At 36.9% G+C, this 19,130-nt stretch overlaps 1 protein-coding gene and 1 long non-coding RNA gene across 4 annotated transcripts; one reads left to right on the top strand and one right to left on the bottom strand.

The window, feature by feature from the left end:
• Nucleotides 1–1,575: 1,575 nt before the first annotated feature.
• LOC137245164 (uncharacterized) lies at nucleotides 1,576–2,172 on the bottom strand. The gene is made up of 3 exons (XR_010951261.1): nucleotides 2,078–2,172; nucleotides 1,840–2,016; nucleotides 1,576–1,776 (listed from the first exon to the last, which is right to left on the bottom strand). It is a non-coding gene; the product is annotated as an uncharacterized lncRNA (long non-coding RNA).
• A 3,109-nt stretch (nucleotides 2,173–5,281) lies between these two features.
• Nucleotides 5,282–18,998, top strand: LOC137238277 (protein Cep78 homolog). 3 transcript variants are annotated; one of them, XM_067763089.1, is made up of 8 exons: nucleotides 5,282–5,470; nucleotides 12,485–12,873; nucleotides 15,174–15,361; nucleotides 15,427–15,603; nucleotides 16,353–16,527; nucleotides 16,598–17,051; nucleotides 17,114–17,471; nucleotides 18,238–18,998. In XM_067763089.1, exons 2-8 carry the CDS (start codon nucleotides 12,597–12,599, stop codon nucleotides 18,691–18,693), a joined length of 2,085 nt encoding a protein of 694 aa, XP_067619190.1. In that variant the 5' UTR covers nucleotides 5,282–5,470; nucleotides 12,485–12,596; the 3' UTR covers nucleotides 18,694–18,998. The 3 variants fall into 3 exon arrangements, with proteins under 3 accessions (XP_067619190.1, XP_067619191.1, XP_067619189.1); XM_067763090.1 differs by lacking the exon at nucleotides 5,282–5,470 and adding an exon at nucleotides 11,954–12,020; XM_067763088.1 differs by lacking the exon at nucleotides 5,282–5,470 and having other exon boundaries at nucleotides 12,063–12,873.
• Nucleotides 18,999–19,130: the final 132 nt, after the last annotated feature.

Below are 19,130 nucleotides of genomic sequence, written 5' to 3'. Positions count from 1 at the left end.
TTTACCAGCCTAAATAAATAAATAATAACCTCCGAAAAGAGTTTAGGCCGCGGTTCTCTTCCAATTTGCGTCGTGCTCCTTTTTAGGTTTTCCAGATTAATTTTCACTGAGAAGATTTTCATGGCAGAAATACACTCGGAGTGCTTGCCGAGGGACGAAACCATTTAGAAAAACTTTCTTCTAACTGAAAAAACTTGATTCTAAAATTTTGATGTTGCTTTACCCGGGGCGTGAACCCAGGCTCATCGGAGCACGCTACCAGCACACCACGGCAGCTTATGGAGCCTAAAAACCTGTAAGTCGTTCTAATAGGCGACGTGACTTGGAACGTACGTGGACACCTCCCAGGGTTTTAGCGGAACGGAAGCTGGTGTAGCATCACCCAGCAACCTAAGTACTTCAGAAACGTAAAATTTCTCCGAACTAAGGTGATATAATGCTACTTTCAACATGTGCGTATGTTCTTAATCGTCTTTGGAGTATACTATAAACAGGACCTTACTCCTGGGGCCAAACCACATGGTGCTTAATTTATAGGCGGCAGCTGCGTAAGTTCTTTGGCCGCAATTAGGTATTTTAAACCAGGCCTACCTCTCTTAGTCGAAAGCCGCTTATCAGTTATTTGTAGCAAGATCATTTTTTACATGTATATACATCTGCACTTAAACTTACTGCTAGGAGAACAACTTTATCCACACTTATGAAATAGGTATTTATAACATAGATATATAAGCATTTGGTTAAATTTGAAGTTTCCAGCTGCTAAAATAGGGCAGAAACTGCGAAAAGTTTCTGATTTTAACTATCGGTTGTATGGGATATATGCTGTACATGCGACCGATCTCAATGATTTTTCCAGACAACAATCAGCCATATTCTTGAATCCATCGTAGAAAATCTACGAATACAACCCTCCGCTACGAATACGAAGAATTTTCTATCACTGAACTCATGTGAAACCGAAAAAAGTCCTGCCAACATAAAATGTGAAATTTTGGTTATTCGAAGACAACTGAGCGATTGTAAATAAAAAATATCAAATTAAATTTTAGTTTAAAATTGCATTATATCATTGAAAAAAAAGTTAAGTGCTTAAAATGGATTCCATATCATTTGCAGTTTTGTTAGAAGAAAATGAGCAAGAAAGACGTGATTTAAAAATTTGGAGGAATCTTGAGATTAGAAGAGGCTATGTAAGTGAAAGGAGTGTTTTAAAGAACTTATAAAGGTTTTAAAAAATTTAGTTGTATAAAAACTTTCCGCGTAAACAAGGCTGCGTTTACCTACGTGCTCGGTGTAATAAATGATGGTAATACAGCGTTCGGTGGGTCATCTTCAATGAATCCTATAATACGCTTAGAATCGGTATTACGTTTTTTTTTTTGCTGAAGGTAGCTATCAGCACGGAGTTGGAAAAGATTTTGTCAGTCCACGTCTTCTAAAGTTTTGCAAGATGCATTACTAATTTTCCAAACACGGCTATGTCCACAATTGATACACTTAGATATGACCAACGAAGAGAAACGTAGCGTAAAAAGGGAGTTTTACGAAAAATATTGGTTTCAGGGTGTAATTATGTTTTTTAGTTTTTGTAATAATTGTCATTATTATAACACCCTTAAAAATTAAAATAAATATTTTAGTAATTTAATTCTTTTAAGCCTTCTTCCAAATGTGTGAAGCGATGTTGCCGATTTCTTCCGCCTTCTGTGGCTGTCTGTCCCTTTTATTTTCCAAGAGTTTGCGTTTTACATACGACTTCCAGTTCAAATATACCTAAAACAAAAGCAAACAATGAAATCACATACAATACTTGCATACGTATTACAAAAGCATTACTTTTTTTTTCCAGGTAGATGCAACTTTTGTTGGTGGCGCAAGACTATTTAGCTCCTTTGCAATGTTTTCCCAAAATTTGTTAACCTACTCCTTTGGGCACTTTGTAAAGCCTTGTGCCATTTCAGGTTGTTGCTGCAGTAGGTCAAATAAGGGGAAACATTGTTGGCAATTTTTGACCTATTATAACAATAGATTGTAATTTAATTAGTATACATATCACTTTTAATAATATACTTACATTTTATTTGTTTAATATGCCTTTTTATTCTGAATTTTTAATGATTTTACTTTTTCCCGCAAGCTGATACGCGTCGTAGAAAATTTGTACGAAACTCTACGATTTGACAGTTCGAGTGTGTTCAGTGAAGGCTTTCTACGAATTTCGAACTTACTATGGATTCAGTAAACGTACTTTCGTAGAATTTACGAAAATCGAGTATACGATGGATTCAAGAATAGGGCTGAATATATGCTAAATACATAAGCATTTTACGAAATTTGAAGCTTCTAGCTGTTAAAATGGGGCAGAATTACGAAAAGTTTCTTATCTGAACAATCGGTTATATGGGATATATAAGACCGATCCATAAATTTTTTGCAGACAGCAATGAATGCCCTATACGTAAGCGTTGGAATTGGAAGCCTCTAATCTGAGGCTGCGGCCGTGGTGTGATGGTAGCGTGCTCCGCGTACCACACCGAAGATCCTGGGTTCACATCCCGGGCAAAGCAACATCAAAATTTTTATAAAGACGTTTTTTCAATTAGAAGAAAATTTTTCTAAGGGGGCCGCCCCTCGGCAGTGTTTGGCAAGCACTCCGAGTGTATTTCTGCCATGAAAAGCTTCTCAGTGAAAATTCATCTGCCTTGCAGATGCCGTTCGGAGTCGGCATAAAACAAGTAGGTCCCATCCCGCCAATTTTCAGGGAAAATTAAAAAAACGAGCACGACGCAAATTCGAAGAGATGCTCGGCCTAATAAAATCTTTTCGGATGTTATCGCGCCTTACATTTATTGGTAAAAGTCTAGTTGAGGCCAAAAATATCGAGAGAGGCGTCAAAAGACGCATATTAATCTCGACAACAATAATCTGAAGGCGGAAAATGAAGATTTTTAGCTATGTGTGGAGATATTTGCAGTTTAAGTTGGCGATTTTCATGTGGTTTTTGTAATGATGTTGTACCCACAAAAAAAAATTGTGAACAAAACTGTTTTGCGCCGATATAGTTTTGGTCTCCAAACCGGTGTTGGACTCACCCAGGGTCATTTTTTATAAGCGCGGGCGAAGGCCGCCAATTCAGAGAGGTGTTCTGCACAAAAATACTATGGATTCCACCCCCGTTTCGGAGGAACCCGCGGGTAATTTTTCGGTTTTTCGTTAAATCTTTTGAACGAGTTAAAATGTTTATTTTCCTCCTTTGGATTATTAATACTGATTTCAAGAAGCGTCGTCTTTTAATCTGACATATGCTATATATACGACCGATCTCATAATTTTTTCAGACAACAATATGTGCTATATACGAAAGCATACTCGTATGGTAAAATTTGAGGCTTCAATCTGATAAATTGGGTAAGATATGATTAAAATCCTCCTTTATGTTATAGTGGCCCGATCCGACCGGTTCAAACGAATGTATAATCGGACACACAAATATACCCGCTCACCAAATTTAATCAAGATATCTAAAATTGAGGGACTAATTTGCGTTCAAATAGACAGACAAACAAAATCAACTCAGCTCGTCTCGATAATTTCACTACACTTATTGGTGGGATCTCTTTTCCTTTAAGGACTTAAAATTCGTGACAAACTAAATATAGCATTTAATTTTCATGAAAAGTGTAAAAACACCGCTAATATTTACTGTTACACTTAGTTATAAAATAGAACTTCATTCCCACCTTAGTTTAGTTCATTTTGTATAGCTCCAGCGCAAATAAATTTAAGTTAAAAAATATAGTTAACTAAATATAAATTTAAAAGTTACAATCACCCAAACGCGTTCATTACATACTTAACATATTCAGCTAAAGCATATACCCTCATGTTTTCATTGCTGCAATGTGTCACTCTCATGAACTGTATGCCCCTAAAATATCTGGTATTAAGCATTATAAAACACTACCAGTTTTATAAAATATTTGATTCAAGTACATACTTTTACGCACAATCATAACATTCTCTTTAATTAGGTAAATACATAAGTGCACATTGACATCCACAGGTATGTATATGTAAAATTCTGCTTTTCCATTTAGTTTGTGATTGTGTAACTCGGGACCGGTATTGTTCTGGGCCATCATTTCAAAATTATGACCTTAACTGGAACTTTCTACAAAGCGCATATAATACAAACCCATGCATAAATAAACATATAAGTTCATAAGTAGGTACATATACTATTTATATTATTCAAGCATATAAATAATATATATGTTTATTAGACAGTACCAGAAATTTTGTTTGCTTTCTTCTTCCATCGGGATTCAAAAGTTTCGTTTCATATTAATACATATTAAAGGTGGCCATATATAAATATTTTCGAAAGAGAACACTTCTAATTTTATTTACAAATGCGAAACTTTTTAACGAGTTTTTACTGAGAAGCTTTTCATGGGCAAAGAAGACCCAGTTGTGAAAAAAACGTAAGTACCTAGCACTCGTGCATTTCGTTGTGTAAACATACAGACGTATACCTGAAACTAGTTTTTCAAAGTTGAATAGAGCTCGTACCAGTAGTTAACTTAACCCACAACAGAGCTAACTTTATCAAAAACAAATAGCTCCGAGCTTTTTGAAAAGAGCTTTGTCGGCTTCTTATTGTAAACAACCAATATGGTTTTATAATCAGCTTATTATCGATAACGAATACTTATCGTGTACTGATCGGTTTATAATCGGCTAGTTATTGCCGAGTTATCGGCTTGTCATATATTTTATAGGTATTTATATCATCATAGGCCGATGAGTCGTCGTTAACAAAACGACAACATGCCAATAACAAACTAGTAGCCCTCCAATAAAAATTTATTACTTTTCGATAGCAAATCGATAAGTTTTTTATAACAAAATCGATAAGTTTTCCATAGGTTAGGTTAGGTTGTTGTTAAATCCAAAATTTTTCGATATAAAACGGATAAATTATTGATTAAAAATCGATTTATTAAATTAAACTTAAAAAAAATTTATTTAATTTAATTTAATTTTAAACAGCTTAATTAAATTTAATATAGCTTACTTAAATTTTATTTTATTACATTTTTTACTAGCAGACACGGCAGATGTTGTTCTGCCTTAGCTTTGGTCTATCTGCATAATTTTTAAGCATATATATAATACTTCTATATCAATATTTTCCTATCTCTCTAATGTGCAAATTTTCTGTCAATCATTCACCCCTATTCTGCATTACGACGTAATCGTAACGAGAAGAGGAAGAGCAAATGAGTTTTCGAAAGCAGCTGTTTGTACGGAATGTGTGAACATTGGAACAAAATAAATTAAAGAAAATTTGTAAAAAACACTCAAAAACGTTTATATTTTATTATCCAAGCCATTTTGTACAAAAAAAGGAATAGAATATATTGCCGCAGTGTTATATTTTTTTGAGTGAAGTGCTTTCATAATTGTAAGTGTGTTTTTGTCGTTCTTTTGGCCAATTCCCTGCCGTGGCCACCAAGTTTTGTTAAAACGGATTCCTGCACGAATATAGCTGACATTTTCTGAATTTTATGGATGCTAGTTTCATTGCAGTGGCCTAAAATACTCTATGAAGATTTATTTGTTCTTTCCGCAAGGATTGTTTACGTTTTCGCTTCAACTTCCTCTACTCCGGCAGCTTGCTTTGGCATATACATAACTGGACCCAACGAACAGACATAAATACCCCAGCGGGTTAGGGGGTCAGAATATTCCCGCGGTAGGTATGTCTGTCGTAAGATTCAAGGGGCTGTGTAACGCAACTATTCAGGTTGCCAGCGCAATATACAGCTTCTCCAAACCCAATTGTCAACCTTATCTATCCGCGGCCACTCCTGTTTCACTAACAGACGAGGCTCTGGCAACCCCAAGCTCCTCATGGAACTTGGGGGTGGGGAGGGAGAGGATGACCTGAAGGTTTAATGTGGCCACATAAATCGTTCCCGAGGTGGTCGGGCTAGCACCTTAATGGTGCTGTGGTAACGGAGCGTACCGGATCTGTATCCGACAAAGGACCATTACATCGATAACACTCCCCAAAGCCTTCGGGGAGCAACCTTATCGCTACAACAGCAACAACAACAGACACAAATTATAGCTGTCTATTATAATGGAATCAACAGCCGCGGCATTATTTGTTGAGTTGGAAAGCAACGCATACGAAAATGGCCAGGCGAGAATCGAAAGGCAAATATTGCGAGATTTGTGTAATCCATTTGAGATGAGTGACGAATTGCAAGAAATTTAACATAAAAGTGGTAAAGTTTAATGACTTAGTTTCTTATTTAGGTTACAAAAAATTTTCGACTTAATAAGGACGCTTTCAAGTATGTGTTAGATACTTTTGCGGAGCAAATACGTCCAGGGACTTCGACATCGACATGTTGTTTTTGGCCTGGAAACATATAAAAAACAATCATCATCAAGCCTTTTACGTTTCTCAAAAAGTTTTACTTACATTTTTGCTAAAATTCTGTTATAAATTAATAAAAAACTAAAAAGAAAATATTTTTCCGCCAACTAATTTGCAACTTAGAAAAACGGAACTACGATCGAAATGCAGAATACACAAAATCGAACGATTCGAAGTTGGATCGAAAGAGATTGGAACACAGAATACCAAAATTTCCAAATCGAAAAAATTCCAATCCAAGTCGAAATGCAGAATAGGGCTGATTATTTGCTGAAACTGTGAAAATGTATGTTCTGCGCATGCGCGGGCTTTGTTAGTGTTAGTGAATTGTAGCGTGTGTAAAAAAAGTATTAAAGGGGTCACAACGGGTCACTATCTCCTTTACCCAACTTCTGCATACTAATTGTTATAAAATCTCAGTTTAGTCGATTAAACAATGAAAAGGCCAACAAATACAATACAAGGCTTGATGTATTTATTATTTAAACATTTTTAAACAGCCATACAAAGTACTTTATTTACATAAATAGTAAAAAAAACAAAACAAGTAAGGAAGCCTAAGTTCGGGTGTAACCGAACATTACATACTCAGCAGAGAGCTTTGGAGACAAAATAAGGGAAAATCACCATTTATCAAAATGAACCTAGGGTAACCCTGTAATGTGTTTGGATGACCTGTGTTTCAAATGGAAGGTATTAAAGAGTATTTTAAAAGGGAGTGGGCCATAGTTCTATAGGTGGACGCCACTTCGGGATATCGCCATAAAGGTGGACAAGAGCTGCCTCTAGAATGTGTTTGTACGATATGGGTATCAAATTAAAGGTATTAATGAGCGTATTAAAAGGCAGTGGCCCTTAGTTGTATATGTGAAGGCGTTCTCGAGATATCGACCAAAATGTGGACCAGGGTGGCCCAGAACATAATTTGTCGGGTACCGCTAACTTATTTAGCGGACGCGTGTTTTGTATTTTGTTCCGCAACATGCGTACGGGTCCGGCTAGTATTATTAAATTTGTCTCTCTTTTTATCACACAAAAAACAACGCTTCGACATTTTTGATATTAAATTTACTTATAACAGCTGAAAATCTTACGACCGCTTACTAGATTTGTTTTCAATTAATGCATTCGTGGCGCCTACGCATATTTTGTAACTGTTAATTCTGTACATGAGAAATTCGTAGTTGTCAGTTGGCATTATTTGCTTTTTTTTGTCGCTTTTCGGTCACTAAGGGCTCCTTTACATACGTATATCTGCGCACTCAGCACAAATCGGTAATGCTATTCTGCGGAATTCTTAAAAAAATTAAAATTTTTTAATACTAATGGAAAACAAAGCCTTACTTTTTCATTTGGAGAACGAAATAGCCTAACGTACAATATTGATAGAAGCAAGACGGCTTGTTGAAATATACATATATTTAAGCCCCTTTTTTACAAAAATTTAACGACAGCCTTGAGATTTTGTCTCCTTCTTTCATTGTATATATGTACTGTAATGTTTGACAGGCTGCACAGTTCAGTACTAGTGATATAGAAGTATTACATATATGTTTTTAAGCAACTTTTACGTCTTACTGGCCCTTCCCATCTCTTCCCTTTTCCTTGTCTTTTTATTCACTCTTTCTTTCTCTTTCTCTGCGTCTCTCTCTTCCTCTCCGGCTTTTCCTAACTTCACTCTATGTTCGTCTAACTCTGTTTTTTCTACCCCAAGTCAAAGTCCCAGTCCCAGTTCCAATCCAAGTCCCAATCCCAGCCGGTCCGTGCTACATTTCCCGAAAAAAGTGCATGCATACTAATCTAGCTAAAGGGCAACCTATTTACCAATTTCAGGTAAATCGAACCAGGAACAGAATTTGTTTGAAAAGACCGGTCGCTGGTCCTCTTCCGGAAAAAAAGGTATCGTAAATAGTAATCTAGGCAAAGGGCTACCGATATGCCAAATTTCAGGAAAATCGAACCGTGAATAGAATTTGTTTGAATAGCACGGTCCGCTTCCCGGAAAGAAACTTCACAGGAACTCTAAACCTATCTTCCAAGTTGAATAAAACTGCACACGGTGAGCAAATTTGATTGAAATCGGTTAAGAAGCTTAGGAGTCTTACTTACTTATTTGTCGCTTAACCGTCTAAACGGTTATGGCCGTCCAATAAGGCGCGCCAGTCGCCCGCCAACCGGCGCCAATTGGTCACACCAAGGGAGTTTAAATCATTTTCCACCTGGTCCTTCCAACGGAGTGGGGGCCGCCCTCTACCTCTGCTTCCATAGGCGGGTTCCGATAGAAACACTTTCTTGTCCGGAGCATCATCTTTCATTCGCATAACATGGCCTAGCCAACGTAGCCGCTGCGTTTTAATTCGCTGGACTATGTGGATGACTGCGTACAGCTCATCATTAAATCTTCTTCGGTACTCGCCATCGCCAACGCGTAGGGGTCCAGAAATCTTTCGAAGAACTTTTCTCTCGAACACTCCCAAAGCCGCTTCATCTGCTGTTGTCATGGTCAATGCTTCTGCCCCATATAGCAGGACGGGTACGATAAGTGACTTCTAGAGTATGATTTTCGTTCGCCGAGAGAGGACTTTACTTTTCAATTGCCTACCTAGTCCAAAGTAGCATTTATTGGCAAGATTGATTCTTTGCTGGATTTCAGTGCTGATGTTGTTGCTGGTGTTGATGCTGGTTCCCAAGTAAACGAAGTCATTTACTACTTCGAAATTATGGCTGTCAACAGTAGCGTGGTTGCCCAAGCGCGTATGCGCTGACTCTTTGCTCGATCACAGCAGGTACTTCGTTTTGTCCTCATTCACCATCACACCCATCTTTACCGCTTCTTTTTCCAGTTTGGAGTAAGCAGAACTAACAGCGCGGGTGTTTAGGCCGATGACGTCAGCTTTTGGCCACAAGCGACCGCAAGTAGTAAGCTGCTTGAACCCCATGCAAAAGAATCGTCCTGGCGATTCCCTGGTGAATGCCAATCAGGAGCTTTCCCCACTTTTGTGGACTTTTACATACGGTTTTACCCTCCATAAGACACAGTTAAAAAAATAAAAATGATACTTTTATTTATTTATTTTTTTCATCTTTTCAACACTTTTCCAATTTATGTCATTTTCGAAAACTCGTTTTTGACTCATTTCAACAAAGCATACATACCGACATACAGTACATTGACAAATAATTAAAAATATTTTTATATTCGTGTTTTATATAAGTAAATGCATCGAGGATTCACTGTGTTATCACTAAGAAATCATATTTCAACTTAATGCTACCAAATCCTGCACCAAATACGTTTTGTATATATGAATTGGTAAAAATTGGAACAGGAAAAAATTTCATGTTCACATATAGACAACATTTAAGCTGCAGAGCAATAATGAACTTGTATTTAAAAATACAGAGAGCTTACAAATGCCTTTTGTGTTCTAAGTAATCATTGGATGTAAAGTGGTGAGTGAAACTAGTCCAAATGATGAAAACGTTTGTTTCTGGGGTCCTACATCCCTGAAAACAGTTGCATTTTAGTTTTGTTCAATCGTTAACCCTAATAGTTTTGACATTGATGAATGATGTTTGGTCAAGGGGCTCATGGATCAAGGTCGAGGCATATTTGAAAAAGTGAGCACCACCAGGACTATATCGATACTACTTTCCAGTTCTGTGTGACATCGATTTTAGTTTCGGATTGTTTCTTGATCATTTCGCGGTAATTTCGGGATCATTTGGACTATTTCGATATCATTTCGGGACTTATTTGGGATCGTTTTCGAAATTATTACGTGACTATTTCAAGATTCCTTCGGGACTGTTTAATGTTGACTTCTGAAATATTTCGAAACAATTTCAAGGTTGTTTTCATGATCATTTCAACACTGTTTTGGGGTCATTTCGAAATGCTTCCGGAATCGTTTGTTGATCATTTCTGGATAGTTTTGGGATAATATTATAATTGTATTCAGTATCGTTTAGACGATTTTGAGATCATTTAGTCCCGAAATCGCGACTTTCGATGTCGTTTGGGGATTTCTCCGAGACTTTTTTGATTGCTAAAGATGATTTCGCACTAATTCGGAAATGCTTTGGTGGCCGTTTCGGGATAACTTTGACACTGTTAAAAGATTTTTGAAGGATCGTTGAGGAAAATTTCGGAATAGTTTTGGGATTCGTTTCAAGCTCATTTTAGCGTTATTTCTGGAAGCACTTCAAAAATATTTCTCGAAAGTTTTGCGGCTCATCTCAGTACCATACCGAGATGGTGTGTGGGATAATTATGCGAATATTACGAGGCCGTTTGGGACTATTTTTGTTTAAGGATGATTTCAAATCGACTGCAACAATTTCGGAATAATTTGAAGGTTGTTTTCCGGCCGTTTAGGGATTCCTTCGGCACTTTTTAAGGATCATTTTGAAACTTCTTCCGGAAAATTTCGGAATGATGTCGGTATTGTTTCGAAATTGTCTTCAGGATCTAGGCGTATTTTGCGATCGTGTTTGAGATAGTTACACGACTGTTTAGGGATCACTTCGGAATTGTTGATGACGATTTCATTACTACTTTAGAACAATTGCAGAATAATTTCAAGGTTCTTTTCGTATTAATTCCAACACTGCATTGTGGCACTATTTAGCGGTTGTTTAAGTATTGTGGCGAATATTAGCATTTCCAACATCACTATGCTGTTAGTAAATAAACGCAACGTCAGTAAGCCATTTACACACATACATAGAAGGTAACGAAAATATTTCACACACATAACCAGCAGCTTAAAGCGCAGAGATTATTTTACATACAGATATGTATGTAGTCAGCAGATAAGAGCGAAGAAAAAAGAGAAAGAATCACACATCACGTTATCATCAGCTAAGAGCAGAAGCTGTTACTCATACATACACACGCATATAGCTAGAAGAAAAGCACAAACTACAGATATACACATATATAGCTAAATAACCATGTATTAGATACAACTGTTCCAGAAGGCATTTTCGTGAAAAGTCTGGACCTTAGGAGCAATACGTGAACGAGGCTAACTGAGAGTATAAAAGCAGCGTGGTGCAAGCGATAATTAATCAGTTTTGATTTTAACAACCTATAGTGAAGTACGCGATGATCGTAAGTGTAGTACTACTCCGAAAGTAGTCTAAATAAAGAAAGTTTTGTTACAGTTCAGAGATTCGAACGTTAACAGAATCTGCAAACTAATTATCAGAAATTTCTCAAAACTCGTTACACTATCTTTGAGGAAAATTTCAGAAAATTTGTGGATTCGTTTTGGGACTATTTCGATATGCTTTCGAGATGGTTTTCAAAACTTTTTCTGAAACCTTTCTGGACTATTTCTAGAAAAATGTGGTTATTTAGGTATAATTAAATTCCCCCTTCGGAACAGTTCCCAGAATATGTTATTTCACATCGTTCAACAATGAGTCTACTCGAACCCGACCAAGAATATTTTGTAAGAAGGTCAGATCGAGGCCCAATCGGTGTGTAAAAGTTGGCGATGCCAGCCTGATGAATTTTATAATCTTGTTTTTTTTTTTTTACATGAGGACTGAACCGCGGGTAAGTAGCAATTTTGAGATAGTCTAAAAAAGATAACCCGCATTCTAGAAACAAATTCTACAAGTGTTAAGATATTAAAAAAATACATACAATTTAAATCAGCATGCACTCTTTTAAGCTTAAAATAATATTCAAACTTAATTAGTTAGCATACAGATTTTGATTGGAATCCAAATAGCTTCGGGGGCATTTAGACAAAAAAAAAAAAATAAACAAAAGCATATTCGTTGGGGACATTAATTAAATAAGTAAACTTAAAATTTTTAATCACATACAAAAACAAAAAAAAAAAAATTGTAAAAAATCACAATTTTTCTAACAATCAAGCCAAAAATTTCAAAATTATTTAGATTTTTTTTAATTCTACCTTTTTTTATTAAAAAAATATACTATCAAACTGTTTATCTCCCTTGCCTCCTCCCGATATAATATCCGTTCGTCGCAAACTAATCTCACTCGTTAAGCAAAAATCACAAAATAAAAAATCGCAATCCGGGAATCCAACAAAAAAGCAAAAAAAAACCTTCAAACTTCAAAATAACATCAACGACAACAATAACAACCAAGAAAACAAGAATGCAGAAGCACTTGGAATTACGTGATGTGTGCAGCGTGACATCGACTAAGAAATTCAATCGTTGTCGTTCATTTCATTTCCGGTATTTAGAGCTTTGTCGTGCGAAAAATTTGACACCTTTACCAGATATTCGCACCAAAAACAATGCAACATCAATGTTAGATTTTTATGGCGAAAAATTAAGCGTTACTGATTGGTTACTAATCATTGAGGCTCTATATAACGATCAAGTATTGCAAACATTGAGTATACGCTTGCGCAGAACATTGGGAAATGGTAAGTAGTTGAACATTAAAAATTTTAATTCACTTTTGCATAGCCCTGTCAGTGGATCCCATTCTCTGATAGTAGTGATAGGAGTGGTGAAGGTGCTCTCCTTACGGCCATTCATTTGTAGTTCTCAACTGTACTGTGTGGTCTTCTACTGCTGCTTTGGTAAACCCCTTCTTCTGCAGTCGAGAGCATTATGCGTTTCAGATGTCAGTGGGTAAAACAACATGTCGTTAGATCTACCTACCCTGTTTGCATTTTGGCCATGATGTTGCAGCATTTGTTTCGATTCAACCTCGTTGTGAATAACAACCAGAAAGTTTAATCTAATCCAATTCTCAAAATGGATTGTACTGTGAACTGAACTAGAATTGGTGTTTTAATCATTTAAGGTTGATTATGCATGAAGGTCACCAACGTCTCTCTGTTGTAGCAGTACATCCTTCTCGACCCGGGAGAGATTAGAGAGCGTAGTGGTTCCTCCATATTACCATTGATTTTTAATTTCCTGTCTTTGTGTGGGTTAGTGAGAGAAAAGGAAGAGGCTCAAAATCCCCAAAAATGAGGCCCCGAACGAAAAATTCGCAATTGAAAATATTCCTTGACACAAAATCCTCAAATTCCGAATCCCCAAACTCAAAGTGCCGAAAAGTACAAATCTCAAATGAAGAGTCAGTGTAGAATACATATTATTTTCATAGCAATGGGCCCATGCAGATTTTCTGCGCAGAAATACTGTGGATTGCGTAGCCGGTGTTGGATAGGCTATAGGCTTATTTTTTTTGAAGGGCGCCGATTTGGAGGGTTCTCAATTTGGGAATTTTGAATTTGAAAATTTTGTTGTGATATCATTCTGGGAACTTTAATTTGGGGTTTTCAATCCCCACATGAGGGAAAAGCAGAAGGGCAGTCAAGCTTTTCTAGAACGTACAAGGGCATTTTTCTCGCTTACGTCATCATCACTAATTGGCAATTAACTGTTAAGTGGGCTTGGCCATACTCATGGTGGTATGCAGCGTCTACGCTGGTGATGGAGCTTCAAGAGTCGATCATTGGGGAAGCGACTCGCTGTATAAATGTGGAAACAGCAATGCCTCGAATGAGAACTCTACTTTCCTGATGACCATTTGACCACCACCCAAGACTCGCTCACGTTGGCCCCAGTTGATGATGTTAGTGGACACACCATCACATTCGTGGGCTTGGAGGTATATCTAAAACCTTCCAATATATACGCCATGGAACCCGGTTGCAATGCAACTCCACATTTGAGTTAAGCAACTTTCCCGCATTTGGATATCAACCACAGCCACCCCAGTGGCCCAAAATTAACAGAAACGGAGGCTTATCATGCTTCCCGTGGTAGCAGCTTTAAAGTCTTAAGACTTTCGCCGCCGAACCAGCAGCCTAAGGCATGAAATTATAGTTGCGACATAATTTAAAGTGGCAAGAAAAAGGAAAGAAACTTCGACGCCAAGTTCTCTAAAATTAACCGAGTTTCGCCGCGATCCGCATAAAGGCGAGGTTCTTTATTATATATGACGTTGTTATTGTAGCGATAAGGTTTCTCCCCGAAGGCTTTGGGGAGTGGTATATTCTGACCCCTAACAAACCGGGGGAATTATATCTGATCCTTCGCCCTAGCTTAACTAGATAAAGCATATGATCGCTCTTCCAGTCGTTATATCAAAATAATGCTTGGCAACTTTATAGCCAGGGTAGCCAAGGAAAGAGTTTTGGTCCTACTGACGGAAAATTCAGCCTCCACGATATTACATCGCCGAATGGGTGAGGGCTGTCCGACTTCGTCGTGACTCGAATAACGGTCATCTGTAGTACCAGGTTCCGTTATAAAAAAATAAAGCAGGCTACTTGGAGGTTTCGCTTCATTGAGTTAGAAGCAATAGAAAAAGCTTTGATTCGATAACTTGCAGGATTTGTTACGCGAAGGTCACAATCACATAGGTGGTTAGCCGTCAATTCTGAGGAACAAGTCATGACTGCCTAAGTTCAAAATCACGCCATCGAAAAGGTTGTAGAAATCGTTTCAAATCTCGAATATAAAAGTCAAATATACATAAATATCATCCAAACCAATCTTAAATCGTTAGTGTTTATTTATCTATTATGTTATCAAAAATTCGTTTTGCGAATCATCCTATCTCGACTTAGGTGATTATGACTTGCGAACACAGAATTAATGACTATGAAGATCTAAATTACTAGAAGTATTCGCTGGTTTTCGATTAGTTTCAATCGAATTATAAAACAACAAATTGAAATACTTCTTTTTGGCGTTCTTTCAGTATTGGAGCATTTGGATACAGAGAAAAAGGCAAGGCTATTCAAACAGAAGCCTGTTATATGTACAAAGTTCGTTTTTTCTGGTATCGTGGAGGCGGTTTCAAATTGTATTGAATTCAATAAGAATTTAAAAATCCTAAATCTTGAAGGTTTACCATTAAATGATAAATATGTGGAATCAATTGCTAAGGTATGTATTCAATTATGAAACGGAATTGGGAAGCATTCCCTTAAGTCGTTTAACTTTAATTTTAGGCATTATCTTCAAATGAAAGCCTTAAGGAAATAAGTTTTCAACGTTCGAATATTTATGATAAAGGATGCGAAGCTATATGCAATACAATTAAATATTTGGAAAATGTTGAAAAGTTAAATTTATCTGAATGTGAGTTATCAACAAAAGGTGCGGAGCATGTGGCTGATATGATTAAGGTACGAAATGAACAGTTATTTAAAAAAAAAAAAAAAAAATAGGAAGATCCGTAAAAATTTGAGGTTCGGTTCATTTCGGCCGAGTTGAATAATTTTGAAGATGGTTGAGTTACAAGAATTTCTGTGCCAAATATCTGGCGAAATCTCGGTTTTCTCCGTCTTAGCCATATCGGGGATGATTTGGTCGTGTGTAGAAGTCCACGGACGTTGGGAAAGCACCAGAGACTGATGAGTGCGAGTTTTGCGATGTAGTTGACCATCCGTTTAGTGCTGAACTGATATGAAAAGGTGAAAACATGGCAAAAAAACACTTTCATACAAGCGCATCTTATTGATCTGTGGAAAAATAGACTAAACAAACTATACCACAGAAGTTTTAAGACTATACCGCGACCCTTTTTATTTAGACGCAATTTAGGTTTCTTATTGCCCCAGCCGGTTAGGGGTTTAGATTATACCCGCCGTACCACCAACTCGATAACATACCACAAGGCCTTCGAGGAGTGTCCTTATCGCTACAACAAGAACAGCCCTTATTACAATTGCTGGTCGCCCAGTTTTCTAATCGGGGTCGCCTAGTGTATATCTGCCATCAAAAGCTTCTCAGTTCGTTTGGAGTCGGCTTTAAAAGAAGTAGGTCCCGTCCCGCCAATTTGTGGGAAAAATTAAGAGCACGACGCAAATTGGAAGAGAAGCTCGGTCTGAAACTCTCTATTACTATTTCATATAAATTCATGTTTTCTTTACAGATACAAAAAATCAGCCGCTATACAGAAGGCTGGCAGAAATCGTTACGCTATCGGGATGTTGATCCAGATACCATACCTGGATTGCGTTCGATTGCGTTGGCACGTAATCCGCAAATTGGCGATGATGGTGTAAAGGCTATTGTGGAAATTTTAAAGGAGGATGTATGGGTAAAAGGTAGCCCATATCAATCATTTAACATTTTTGCTTACAATAAATTCCATTTAAATTCAATTCTTGTACACAGTGATCGATATGGAGAATTGTGGCTTAACTGATCGTGCAGCAAATATGATATTGGATTGTCTTGAGGTCAACAATTATATTATAGATTTTAATGTACGTGGCAATGCAGGAATAAGTAAATTTTTGCAACGCAGTATACGCGAGCAATTGGGTAAGGAGGATGAAGATCAAAAGATGCTTGATGGTCAATTGCAGCAGGGTACCGGTGGTAATGGTCCAAATGCACAACACAAAAAGAATCGCGTGACATTGACACAACTAAAAGAGCAACTGAAAACGCTGGAAGAACAATTAGCATTTGAACGTGTTTTACGCAAAAAAGCTGAACAATTGAACGAGAAGCTTAATCAACAAATAATTGCCTACGAAAATCAAATGGAAAATGAAGCCAACGCTCGTATACCCGAAGGATATGTTGTTGTGAAGAACGAATCACTACAGTCCATCATTAGGGAGTAAGTGCTGATATTTTTCGTTGGACTTAAATATATATTTAATAATACACACTTTATTTTAGACGCAATGATTTCCAGAAATTGGCCAGTAGTGTGTGTCGCAACACTTCACCACGCAATAACAACAATCGATCTAAGCAAATAAATCATTTGCAAATGCAAAATTCTAAAATGTCATTACGTGAATGCTCTAGCGTCAATATAACTAGTTCTGGGCATGGTACGGCTAGTGAGAGTGCAACAAACATTGAAATGCATCAGGCGATGCCTTCACCAGCTTCAACCATAAGAGAATTGCCGCGTAAATTGCTCAAAGTGCGCAAAGTTAAAAGTGAAATGAAGTATGTGGAGCCAATAGCTAAAGATTCCTCGAAGAAAAAGGAATCCAAATCGGATCATGAATTTGCCAATGAGACTGATGTAAGTAGTCGATTTCAGAAGGAAATCTATGAGATTTTAGCTACGTATATGAAGCGTTAAGTACAGCTTTTTTCAAACCTGTGTGTGATACGTTATACTCATTTGTTGTTATATTTATTTAATTTATATATTTATTACACTTTAAAAAATTTAAGACTTTTTTATGGATTTCAATTGCAAAGAATAAAAGAAAAATATTTGTCCCATGCTTTTCCATGCAAGTTATGAAGCATGTTAGTCTTTCATGGGGAATTTGATGTATGCTGGTTTGCGTTGGGAGCGACTATATATCAGTAACTTAAGAATATATTCCACTTCTGATTTCGTGACATTCCGGGCTACTACCTTTATAAAAGTACCTAATAAGCGGCTGCTGTTAAAACAGCGTAAATACTTTTTTAAGAATACTCCACGACTGATTTTGTTGGATTTTATCAAATTGAGTTTTTTTTATCTGTTTGTACGCACTTTGCTTAAGTTAACGAAACAAACGTTAGGATTTGCGTAGTTTAAACTAATTATATAGTTGTTGATTTTGGTTAATTTGTATCTTTTTTGTAGTTTTTTGAGCTTAGGGCTGCAGGAAAAAAAACATGTATTTTTATGGATTATATATTTAATTAATTGGTCGATATTTCGTTTTAATCTGAAACAATGCTTAGGAACAAATAAATGTACTTGATCGACTGATCGATGTGTTTTATTCCTGCGGCCTTAAGCTCAAAAAACTACAAAAAGATACTAATTATATTATTTTTCTTTGCAGTTTCAACTGACCACTGTGCACTTTGAAACAAATATTGGCGATACGACCGCAAATAATCTATCACCAATGATGCTACCGATGTCTGGAGGCAATTCACCAATGAGCAACTCACAATCAACATCACGCGTGGACAGGAAGCCAATGAATGACGGTAATGGCAGTATTCAAAGTAGCAGCCGTAAGAGTTTTTGCAATAAAATTGAAATAGACGATTTGTCCATACCGTCATCGCGCAGTCAAACAAGTGATGGATGCTCTAGCGACTCGGATACGTTGCGTAACAGCCACAATGATTATCAGCCCTTAAAAGTATTTATACGACGAAACAAGTCATTAACGTTCCAACAGCAGCAGCAACACCAACAACAGCAGCAACACCAACATGGTCAAGGCGAAGGTGGGACTATAGGCATTAAATCACCGCGGTCGCTCTTTATGGGATTGTGCGATGGTTAAAATACAGGAAGCAGTTGATATGGAAAGGAAACAGGAATTGCAGAAAGCTCAGCAAATTGTGTCCAAGTTCATTTCTTTTCGTTAGTTGAATTTAGAATTTCTTTAATTTAAAGCTGTCGCAGAGAAGCATATAATGTCCTTGTCACTACATCTTCTTAGTTTCTTGTTAGGTAATAGAACGATAGATATGTGTGTCAAATGTTTTACAAATTACACGACAAAATTCGCTGTAGTGCCTGATATATATTTTCACAATTTTTTTTTGCTCATTTCTTGTGTGATCCTTTTCTTATTTCTGCCCTATATATGTGCATATATATTTTGTATAAAATTATGTTAAATAAATATACGTTTATAGAAAGTTTTTCATACAATTATTTAAATGTAGTATGCATATTGAAATTGTGTAGAACCGACTTGCAGAGTCCCAGTATTTT

The sequence above is a fragment of the Eurosta solidaginis genome, chromosome 1 (assembly GCF_040869045.1).
Source record: "Eurosta solidaginis isolate ZX-2024a chromosome 1, ASM4086904v1, whole genome shotgun sequence".
NCBI classification, from domain to species: domain Eukaryota; kingdom Metazoa; phylum Arthropoda; class Insecta; order Diptera; family Tephritidae; genus Eurosta; species Eurosta solidaginis.
The sequence above is the reverse complement of the archived record's forward strand: the minus strand, read 5'-3'. Positions and strand labels throughout refer to the sequence as shown.